Source organism: Sesamum indicum, linkage group LG7, assembly GCF_000512975.1.
Source record: "Sesamum indicum cultivar Zhongzhi No. 13 linkage group LG7, S_indicum_v1.0, whole genome shotgun sequence".
Classification (NCBI taxonomy): Eukaryota; Viridiplantae; Streptophyta; class Magnoliopsida; order Lamiales; family Pedaliaceae; genus Sesamum; species Sesamum indicum.
In genome coordinates, this window is record NC_026151.1 from 6,674,312 (window position 1) to 6,686,678 (window position 12,367).

At 33.9% G+C, this 12,367-nt stretch overlaps 2 protein-coding genes across 2 annotated transcripts; one reads left to right on the forward strand and one right to left on the reverse strand.

Moving 5' to 3' along the window:
• LOC105166504 (pathogen-related protein-like) lies at window positions 2,374-3,942 on the forward strand. The gene is made up of 4 exons (XM_011085883.2): window positions 2,374-2,568; window positions 2,658-2,790; window positions 3,088-3,389; window positions 3,687-3,942. The coding sequence occupies exons 1-4, from the start codon at window positions 2,431-2,433 to the stop codon at window positions 3,816-3,818; spliced, it is 705 nt and encodes a 234-aa protein (XP_011084185.1). The 5' UTR covers window positions 2,374-2,430; the 3' UTR covers window positions 3,819-3,942.
• LOC105166447 (probable receptor-like protein kinase At5g20050) lies at window positions 6,119-7,888 on the reverse strand. The gene has a single exon (XM_011085798.2). It carries the CDS (start codon window positions 7,663-7,665, stop codon window positions 6,313-6,315), a length of 1,353 nt encoding a protein of 450 aa, XP_011084100.1. The 5' UTR covers window positions 7,666-7,888; the 3' UTR covers window positions 6,119-6,312.

The window sequence follows — 12,367 nt, forward strand, 5'->3', positions numbered from 1 at the left end:
ATACTTGGCATGGCCAAGGTCCTTAAGTGTAAGCATATCATGTAAAAATTGTTTGACTTCTGCAATCTTCTATTCTGAGGAACATGTGATCAAAGCATCATCCACATAAACTATTAAGGCAAGCATACTTGTGTTAGTTTGCTGTGTGAATAAGCAATGGTCTTGATGATTGGAGAAAACCAAAAGATAGTAACTTATTTGTGAATTCCAAATTCCATTGGCTAGAAGCTTGTTTCAAACTGTAGAGAGATCATTTCAGTTTGCAAACTTTATTAGGTTCAACATAATAGCCATCAAGAGCATGCACATATATATATATATATATACATATCTTTATCAAGAAAACATGGAGAAATGCATTATTAATACCAACTTGATGGATGGGCCAAGTTATAACTAGAATGCAACAGCTAAGAAAGTACATACGGTGAATGCAACAGTTATAACTATTCGTTGTCAAATCATACTCAATTTATTTTTCTTATTTCATATATAATAAATATATATTTAATAAATAATTTTTGCACATTAGTGTGGGGATAAAATTTTGTAAAGGATGTTCTTTTTGGACTATTTCATAACATATTTGATGAATTTAATTAAAATTTTTAAATTAAAAAGTGTTGTATAAATCGTAAGCTATTCCATACAATTATATGCCATTTAGAGTAAATTTGTTTTAATGGTTAAAAAAATAAGATATTTTAAATACAATAGTAATACGCGTAAAAGAATTGAATACATTTGAGTTGGATGGTAAATTACTATCAATCAAAGTATGTTCTTTACGAGTACAAGTTTAGTTCGAACGCATATATTGACAAATATTTAATCATCACAGACTCATGTTCCCGTCATCCCTTAATGTTATAAGTTTGCCACATATGAAGTACAATTTAAAGAAGCATAATTAATGCATTCAAGTATGCGCCTAAGAACCATCACGACGGTCCTATCGCGGTCCACATGGGTGGCGTGATCAAGCTGTACTATCCCCCTTACTAGTACTATGACGTCCATGGTCTGAATGAACTCCCAAATGAGGTGCTGATGACCTATTTCGCCCACCATCCACCACATGCATTGTCTGTCCCACTGCATCCCAGCTACCAACATGGGTATGCGACTGTACAGAAGGTCAGGGTATTGGAATCCGAGATGACAATGCGGGCTATGGAATCCAAAATGATAATGGGGGCACCTCGATCACCTCTTTGGTAACTACACACTGCGTTAATGCTGCCTTCGAAATTCATTTTATTCTTATTTAATTTTATTCCTATATACCAATCATAGTGGCAAACAAATATATCGACAATAATAATTTATTGACAAAACATTGTCATTATATATATATCACTAATTATCTTTAATGATAAACTTAGACATATTTCTTCTGTCACTAATTCTAAGTAACGACAATTTTCTCAAAATAATAGTCAATACTATTAAACTAATAAAATTTTATCAATAAATATGTATAACTATTGACAACCTTAAATTGTCACCTCATTTTTATTGTGGATAGTCTTCCCCTTTTTGGAGTGGGAGTTGCCAAGATGGATTTTGTAAATGTTCCGGAGGCTGCGGAATCATTCAACTCACCTGTTCAATAATTTCGAATTTTCCATTATATATGAGGGAAATATTATTTTTCCTGCTTTAGTTGACTATTATTAAGAAAAATAATATTTTTTTTATCCCATAACATATATCCTATTCATTTTCTATTATTAGTCGAGGAATTCTAATATTTTATCCTATAAACTTTTAAAAAGTCTCACTTTTAATCCTATGACAGCAGTCCATTAATTAATCGAAAGCCACGTACTTACCATCCAACCCAAAAAGTCAACAACTTGCATAGCAAGTGGGCTTTTTTGTCGGGATTAAACGTAATTTACTTTTTTGTGATATATATGTAAAATGAGTATATAAATCCTTATTAAAATAAAATTAGCAAATTAGTCCCTGTGTATAAAAAAATAAGCAAATTACCCCCAATCAATAGTTTAGATAGAGAGTTAATTTATTTTATTTTCGAAAACACAGGGGGTAATCTGTTATTTTATTTTTTATAGGGTTTTTTTTTCTCATTTCTCATATCACAGGGGAGTAAATTGCAATTTTTTTCCTTTTTCATCGTGTAGCTAATAGAAAATATGAACTATTTTTTTAAACTTGTGAGATCAAAAGTGAGAATCCCATAATTAATGAAATTAAAAGTGAGAATACCATAATTAATAAGACAAAAAAATATACGGACCCTAAATTATGGGAACGAAAAATCCAATTTCCCCACTATTATTATAATATGGACAAAATACAAGTTAGCTGGATGGATATTTTGGTTGTAGATGTATAAGAACCTTTGAATGAAAGCCTTTGCCTCAGCCATTCTGAGAACTATCGTCCTACTTAGCAGAAAACATGGCAACTCCCACTACTGTTAGTAAAGACAAATACAGATCCTACTTGAGTGAAGAGGAGCTCAAGAACACAAAATGGCGTGCTGGCCCTCCTAATTACGACCTCGTAAATAAGCTCTTTGAAGAAGGGCGAACCAAAGTATATATATATATGGAAACAGTTTTATTACATTCTCGTCATCATCTATTCTTAAAGTTTTCATCCTATTAGTGTTGGTTTTGTGGCAGATATGGGCTGCTGGATCACTGGAAGACCAAGTGCAGAATCTTGTCAAGACATGGGAAATGGAATCCATCCACAAGGCCAATCCAGATGACTACAAAACAGTTGATGCTAAGAAGTATGTTGTAGGCATCAATGGTAATACTAGAAGAAATTATTTAACATTTAATTGCCATGATTAAAAATAAATAGCCGTATTAAATTATCGTTGACTACGGCCACATAATGGTTGTTGGCCGTAGTTTTCATGGATGTGGCTTCGATTTTTGTTTAACCATGATTAATAATAAATATTTATCATGATTTAAGTTCATAGCCAGTAGTAAATTTTCTCTTTGGGTGTTTTTATGTTGTTCTCGAATTCTGTCGAGTTAGTTAAGAAAGTGAGAATGGTTGGACCATGAAGATGAATTACTTTGTATGTTAAAACTGCAGGCAAAAGGTACTTTACATTGGAGGAAGCGAGAAGGATAGGTGGAGGGTACAATGTTTTCTTACAGACATCTCTGCCACCAGCATTAAGGTCATATGATCCTGATCGAGAGACGTACGAATCGTCCCAAGCTGCTTTTAAAACAGTATTCCCTCGAGGATTCGCTCTTGAAGTTCTTCAAGTTTATTCGGGGCCTCCGGTGATTGCCTACAAGTTCAGGCACTGGGGTTACATGGAGGGCCCTTTCCAAGGACATGCTCCCACCGGGGAATTGGTTGAATTCTTCGGAACATCCATTATTCAGGTAGCCTTAGCCTTACTTCAATCTTGTAATGATGTCTTCTTGTCTTGCTCTTCAATTTTTGCCTTCTTTATGGATAAAATAGATTGATACCCTTGAGGTTAGGTTTAAATATACGAATACCCTTATTTTTTATAAAATTACAGATATATCATCTATGCATCTTAGCGGGTGTTTGTTTAAATTTTTGTCTCTGGAAAGACGGTGTACTTGTAATTACAACTACATTTTTTAAAAAAGACAAAGAGTGTTTATGATGGTGAATCTAAATATGGTTGGTTTGGTGTATTGTGTGAACAGATGGAGGATTCCAAGGTTGTGAAGGTTGAGTTCTTTTTTGACCGTGGAGAACTACTGGCACAGCTTATCAAGGGGGAAAAAATGGGTGAATGTGGAAGCAATGTGGCCTCAGCTTGCCCTTTCATGGCTTAACCATCATTATTTTTAGTTTTCTGTTGTTTTTACATGTACGTTTCCTTCTTCTTATGTAAGTTTGGAATAATTCTGAATGGGTAAAAAGCAATTTATTAAATGCGATTATTAGTAGTTGTTTCTATTTTTACATGTTGTTTTGTTGAATTTATCTTAACTATCTTCTCATCTCAATTATAAGCTTTTTTTTTAAATATATGGACATGCGTATCTTTAAACAATTAACTTAATAAAATAATATATGCTTTTGATAATGTATCACAATCAACCCCTAAGTTAATAACAAATACAATTATTAATTCTATTAATTCATATAAAAATGTATTAATTTGATCATTCCATTACCATTAAATAAGTTCGTCAGTGTATTCGCACGAAAATCTATATTATATATAAAAAGATGGTAAATTATTTTTTTAGTCTTATAAAATAAGAAAAGAATTTATTTTGGCATCACATGTATAGCAGGTGTCTCTTTTAGTACCATAAAACTAATAATCACGTATTTTTTTTTCAAAAAATTACGTGTGTTGTGGTATTCGGACTAAAAAAGGCCAAAAATAACATTTTTGGACTGAATGGGATTTTGAGTTTTATAGGACTAAAAGCGTCACATGCATAATTGTACCCTTATCTTATGAGACTAAAAATATTTTGCACATAAAAATATGAATCTATAAGCATTTATTTCTTATTGTGAAAGGACAAATATACCTCAATTAAATATTATTAATTATATTGTGGGATATTAAAATTCTAATGTTTTAGAACCTTAAATATTCTAATAAGCTTCACATAAAATTAAGATTAAGAAAACTGAAAGTCAACGACGGAAAATTCTTATTCGGATCAGGTCTGATCGAAACAAATCAATTACAGAATAAGTGTATTATACTTGCTATATAATTGATCACTTTAAGCCGTCCGAACTTGAAGGATATTTGACATCCTAAAATATAGAATCCTGAACCTGCATAAAATTAATTAGGCCAAAACTAGATACATAATACAATTTCAGGGAAGAAAATATACAGAAACATGTGGCTAGCAAAATACAAAATTTAATATTACACAATTATCATTTAAAAAGTTAAAAAAAAGAAATTCAAAGGAGAAGAAAACTCAATTTATTGATTTTTCCGACGCAATCGTAATTTAATTCAAATAAATTAATTATGGGTTTAGCTTGAAGTACATTAATATAATTTATAAATGTTATATTAGAAAAGTTAGAAATTAAATATAGTATGTAACCCACTCAAATAAAATTTCCGTCAATTATTTATTTCAGTATAACCTTCTCACATTTTGTTGCATTACAACGGCTAATGATGCATTACTTTTAGTGAAAATTGTTGGATTGCTTATATAGCTTGATTTGCAGATACTAGTTGGAATCGATGATTCGAATGTAGTGGCAGAAATTTTTTGACACACTAGATTATCGCCTCCAACTATGTTTGTCATCTACTTTTGTAAGGGAGTAATACTCCTTACTTATGCTTTTGTGATTTATTGTAAGGGAGTAGTACTCCTTATTTATACTTTTGGGATTTATTGTAAGGGAGTAGTACTTCTCGTTTATGCTTTTGGTGGTTATCTGTAAGGGAGTAGTACTCCCGATTTTACAATTTTTTTAGAAATGATAGGGAGTTAGCACTCTCCGTTGTAAATTTGCTCGTCTTTTAATCTTAATAAAGAAGGGTCGGGGACTCCAAAAAGCTCCCCCACCTTCGAGTAGTTAAAATTAAAAAAAAAAGAAAAAAGTTTCATTAGATGATTATTCCTCTCCGATGTTAACTTACGATTTTTGAACTTAAGTAATTTAAAAAAAAATCAGAATGAAATGCATGATGAACCTTCAAATTAGTTTAGAAATTAATATTTTATTATAGAAAAAATAGGACCACAACCAATAAATTCTAATAGGGGGTGGTTGTTCTATTTTAATTTATTTATTTTAATAGTAGATATTGATTAATTCAATTTTTTTATTGATGATCAGTAGATGAATTATCATAATTTTCAATTACTTAGTTTACGATGTAATTATGATTAATTTATTAAAAAAGATAATAATCGTACTTAATAACTCAGATAAAGAAAAGTGTATGTTGATCGGTCAAAATTTGTTATTTTAAATCATGTTGCATCTTCTATTCAATTTAACATATACACAATACATGTAAAAAATCGTTTCTTAGAAAAACTTAACAACTTAATCTTTACATACGTGGCATATATATTAAAAAAAATTATGTCCGTGTTAGATTTGATCGAACTAAACCAATCACAAAATATATCACACTTGTTGTATTGTAATTGGTCGCTTTCCCTAAATTGTATATCAATCACACGACAAGTGTATTGCAATTGTCATATAATTGATTGATTAAAATTTTGTTATATAAAATAAAAGATGCAAGATGATTTAGAATAAAAAATCAAATGGCATGTGGTGTGATGAGAAAATAAGCAAAATTTGCAGGTATAGCTATCGGCCCAAGAGCGATGAAAACGTAAAGGAGCAAGTGGACGTGGAGGGACTCTCACGATTCAATTGAGCGAGTGTGGGCTTGCGGCAATTGGTTGGGTTCCCATTTTGGTCGTCTTCGATGGATAGCAGATCGACCACAAGCATTTGGGTGTTGGGCGGATCTTCAACCGGAACACGCCCTTCCAGCATTTCGACCACCTGAGCCATGCTCGGCCGAAGCTTGGCCTTCTCTTGTATGCACCACAACGCTATCCCAATCATTCTCTTCAACTCTCCCTGGTGGACGCCCCCACCTACCAGCAGCCTCTCATCCACAATTTCCAGTGGTTTCCCATCTCTCAATTTCTCAATCACAGTTCTTGGAAAGAACTCGAACTTCTTCTTGGACGAGCCGTCCCCCTCTTCCAACACACTTATACTCCGTCGTCCGTCGATAATCTCCAGCAACACCATTCCGTAGCTATACACATCGCACTTCTCAGACACCCCGTTCTCCAATAGCCACTCGGGAGCCAAGTAGCCTCTGGTTCCCCGGATAGTGGTCACCACTCTGCTCTCTTCTCTTCCTTTGAGCTTGGATAGCCCGAAATCTGAGACAAGTGCCCGGAAATTCTCGTCGATCAGAATGTTCTCTGGCTTCACATCCAGGTGTAATATACACGAGCGGCAATCGTGGTGCAGATAGGAGAGCGCTTTGGCTACATCAAGAGCAACTCTGCATCTCAATTCCCACGACAAGATACCGCCCCTCTGCCGACCGCCACTTCTTGCTCTCGTCCTGGGAAAAATCCAGTTGTCCAATGACCCGTTGTGGATGAACTCGTAGACGAGAAACCGAGGCCCCGTGGATGAAATGCAATACCCCAGAAGCCTCACAAGATTTACATGTTGCACACTGGCGATTGCTGCAACTTCAGACTTGAATGCCTTGTCGCCGCGCTCTTCTCCATCGATCCGTTTCACAGCCACCGTCGTGCCGTCGCTGAGTATTCCTTTGAAGACGGAACCAGAAGCCCCCCTGCCTACAAGAGACCGAAACCCGTCGGTGGCTTCTTCCAGCTCCCTGTGCCGGAACTTCGTGGGCACTCCAGCGACTTTCCGGAGAAAACTGTACTCAATCCGAAGCTCACGGCCCTGGGAATCAAGCTGCCTCTCCAGCTGCTTCCGTCGGGTGGCGAAACGAGCACGGATTATCAGGATCATCAGAACTGCGAAGATTGCTGCAACATTAGCTCCGCATATGAGGAAAAAGGTCTTGGACAGATGGAGAGAGAGACGAGCAATGATGATGAAGCTGATGAGCAGTAGAACTATGAAAAGGGCAACCAGATTTGCTCTTCTGTCCTCCATATCAATACTGCACTGCGGCAAAGGGAGATCATGAGCTCTCCATTCCTTGCTTCTCGTTGACTTCCCAAGCCTGATATAAACTCCATCTTCTCTTCTACATTTGGTTGATTGCAACGCTATAATCTGAATTATAAAATTATGTGACGACTTTTCCTTTGTTTACCTGTTCTTCACATTCTTTTGGTTTTTTCTATTGCGGCGGGCGTTCACCTATTCACTCACTTCCACAACACGAGATTTGGACAGCAAATCAGTACATATGTACTATAAAAAAGTTAAAAAGAGTTCAAAAGACTTAGGTTTTTTAACAATACTTCTTGGAGAAAGAGTTAAAAATAATTGTGTTTTTTTAACAATAGTTCTTGAAAATTAATATGGGACTTCATTACTTCAGCCACCCCTCCTCAGATTTATAAAATTATAAATATTATTTCATTGTTTGGATATTATAAATACTCTCATCAAATAAAAAATAATTATGTAACTCTTAAACGATAAAGTGAAAATTGTTATTTTATCCTTACTGATTTTTTTAACAAATATTAAAAGAATTAGGATGGATAATAAATATTCTATAGGGAATATTAGTTCATAAAAATATTTTAAAAAATTTTAAAAAACATATAAGATTTTAGTTTATAATACAAAAGGGCATTTTGATCAATTCAACACAAAAATTGGATGGAAACCTGATGGAGCTAACAGAATGGGCTCAATGTTAGACAGACGTTAAAATTAGGAGGTTTTATAATTTTTCAAATAATAAAAAGACATTCATAATTATGCCAAATATCGAGAAAATGAGTGTAATTTACCCATAAATTATTGACCCAACGACAAGCGAGTTGGATTCTAAAGGGTTTCTCATCAATGAGCCGTGTTTGAAATTTAAGAACCACCACATTTTTCTTTATAGAAGGGTTTAATTATTTCGTTAAAAGTTCAACTTACTGAAAAAAGATTTAATTTTTCGTATGACGACAAATACGATTATTTTGAGGATGTTAGAGTATTACAAATTTAGAAGCAAAGAATATAATCAAATCCACATCCCTTCTCTTGGGATTAGAACGTGTAACTGGAATAGAAAAAGACTTCCAACTCTTGATTCTTACGATGAGCAAATTTTATTTTCATGGACCAACTTGTGAATGGTTCTTTCAGTTTCTTTTTTTATTATAAATAAATATTGCATTAATAGTGCATGAAACTCCGTGGTCCATATTTTCAAAACGACTTCATAAATGAGGCTATTAATTTGATCAATCAAACAGATCGAAAGAGCTGTCATTGATCTATTCTTGTCAATTTTTACATGGGTAGATAGATCAATATTTTTTGGATTATCTTAAGTTGTAGTTGCAAAAAATTAAATGCTTACTAGACAAAGTCATACTTTCTCAGAACAAGAAATAAATGAGTTTATGGAGATCAATGTCAATATGAATTTTATTTGTGGTTAAATATCATGGTTAAAGGCAAACTATTATAATTGATATTAATTAATTTTTGTTGCGGAACGGCTGTTAAAATTGTTTCTGCAAGTGGGGTAAAAATATTTGCTATAGTTAAATTATTATGGCAAATATTTTAGTCATATATAAAATTATAGCGCATATTAATTAGGGCAAAAGACAATTTTCGTCCCACAGCTATAGGCCATTTTCGTTTTAGTCGTGTAAGTATCTAGTGTTTCAATTTGGTCCCGTAAAATTGAAAAATTCGCAATTTCAGTCCAAATTTCGCCGGAAAATTTTGTGGGTCGCCGGAAAAAGTCACATGCGATGCATGTGACTTTTAAAATTGGGGGCTCGATCCTGATTGGCTGGAGAAGCTGATGTGGCGCATATGTGGAAATTAAAAAAAAAAAAGAAAGAAAACGACTCACGTGGATTAAAAATCGCCTGCCAGTCGCGGCTACCTTCTCTCTTCAATTCCGCCGCCGTTACTTGAAATTTCTGGCCACCACATATACCATTCGATTCCCCATAGCAAGGAGAACAAAACCCTTCAACCAATTTTGAGATCCCACCACGACAACGATTGGGCTTTGAAATTGACCGCCGCGGACAATTCCCGTCGATTCGCCGGCGACAGGACGACCCACGATCGCGGATTGGTACCATTGGATTCGTCTCCTCACTGCGGTTTTAATGAGACTAGTCTCATACATTTTCATCAACTAGGTGCAAAGATCCATCATTTTGAAGATCTCGGTCGTCGTCCGCCGCGACTGCACCTTCCGCCGGCGTATTCTCCTTCGTTCCAACGAACCACCTGCTCGGAAGACCATCGTTGAACGCCTCTCGTTCTGGCGAATCTTTTGAGACCAACCCATCGATTTTGGTCACCTCTATGCAAAGATTTGACGAAAGCCATCCTCCGCCTTTGCCGACGGTCGCGAGCTCGATTTTCGTCATTTTTTTTTTTAATTTCCACGTATGCGCCACATATGCGCTACATCAACTTCTCCAGCCAATCAGGATTGAGCCCCCAATTTACAAAGTCACATGTATCGCATGTGACTTTTTCCGGCGACTCACAAAATTTTTCGGCGAAATTTGGACTGAAATTGCGCATTTTTCAGTTTTACGGGACCAAATTGAAACCCTAGATACTTACGGAACTAAAATGAAAATGGCCTATAGTTGTGGGACGAAAATTGTCTTTTGCCCTATTAATTAACATGGTCAAAATTTAAGTTGTCGGTTTTATCTGAATATTGATTTACTATGATTTTTTAGTCGTAGTGATTTATAGCGCAGTGATAATCAATTTTTTGGCTAGTTGAGATTTCAATTGAATCGTTCTCCTCTAAATCTTTTAATTTATTAGAGTTGTTGGCACATTTTAAACTTTTAACATATACAATTAAAAGTATATACAAATTTTTGTGTATAAAATCAAGCATATATCTTTTTAATATATCTATTGGATTATGATAAGTGAACAGGAACAACTGAGACTAATATGAAACAATGTAATTGAAAAGAAGAAAAGACAAACTCTATTGTGGGAATCATTCAAAATAAACTACCCTTTATTTGTTTTTTCAATATCGAGTTCTTAGAAAAATGGAGACAACTTATCCAATTATTTTTTACTTAATTGGTGGTATTACTTTTTGCTTTTTGTTTTTTGTTTTTTGTTTTTTTGTTTTTAACTAACAACAAAAAAGTATTTATATATAATATATAAGGGATAATTACACGCCCCTTTCTTGAGGTTTGATATAATTATATGTAAGTCTTCTAAGGTTTGAAAAATTACATCTAGCACTCATGAGTTTGCTTCCGTTTAACAAATAACCTCCTATAATAGTTAAAAGTCACCGAATTTTCTAATATTAACAAAAGAATTAGAAAAAAATCAATATTTACCTTCGATTGACGTATACAGGTCAAATAAATATTTTTAATAAGCAAATTACCCTCATAGGTCTTCACGCGTTAATGAATGTGAGGAGGTACATTAAAGTTATAAGGGCAGTTTAGTCGGACCTAAATTATTTGACTTGTAATAAGTCAGTAATAAGGTAAATATCAATCATCATTCAATTTTTTTTGTTAATATTAGCAAATTTCGTGAATCTTTACTAGTGGAGAGACTTATTTAATAGACGAAAGTAAACCTCAAGGATGTTAGGTGTAATTTATTAAACTACAAAAAAATTATATGTAATTATACTAAATTTAAAAAAAGAAGAGTAATTATTCCTATATATAATTTTAACCAAGTCTAGTAGTATTACTAAAAATATCATCCCTTACTAAGGGAAACAAAAAAGGTTTGGCAACCATCAAAATTTGCTGACAAAACATTAAATGCCAAAAGATCTGATGGCTTGTTATCTTTTCTATACCAATGCTCCAAAATGGTTGAAGGTTTCTCATTTTCTCAAGCTCTTGATTGGTGGAGCTATAACAAAGGGAATATAGTATTTTTGGTCATATAAATTATATTTATTTTATTTTTTATTTTATTTATTATGGGGTTAGTATTTTTAACCTTATGACTTACAAAAATTAACATTTTTAGTTCTCTTTCACCTTTTGGTTAGTTTTTCAACGGGACGTGGCCCTCAAAAAATTTTTTGCTGGAGGACAAATTGACGCCTTTTCTAGCTATGTAATATTTTTTGGGAGAAAAATAACTATCATTGAGAGCAAAACACAAAAATTTAAGAAAACTAGGGCAAGAAAGGGGGATTTCTCTCCTCTCCAAAAATTCATTCTCATATTGTTGTAAGTTGAAGGGAAATAGAAGTTAAATAAAGAATCATGTTATACACAAGTGAATTAAGTGAGCCAAGTGGGAGGGGGTGGAGATTGCCATTCAACGTGGAGTCTCACAGACTCATCTCTTCAAAAAATCCTTGTTGTTTTCTTCGATTTCTTTGCAAGAATCTAGCTTTTGTTCATTTTGTTTAATTCTTGTATCGATTTTATCTAATTATAGTTAAATATAATCATTTATAGGGATGGCAATCGGACTAGATCTTTCGGGGCCCCGCACCAGACGGGGCAGGTTCGGTACTCATATCATCGGGTTCGAGTCCTAAAATATTGTGGACCTTGCCAAGTACAGGGCGGGTTACGAATTTTATACCGGACCTATCTCGAACTCAGCCTGGTCTATCTTTTTATATTTTTTTTCTTTATTCGTATATAATACATTATTAATAAAAAAATTTATAGTATTA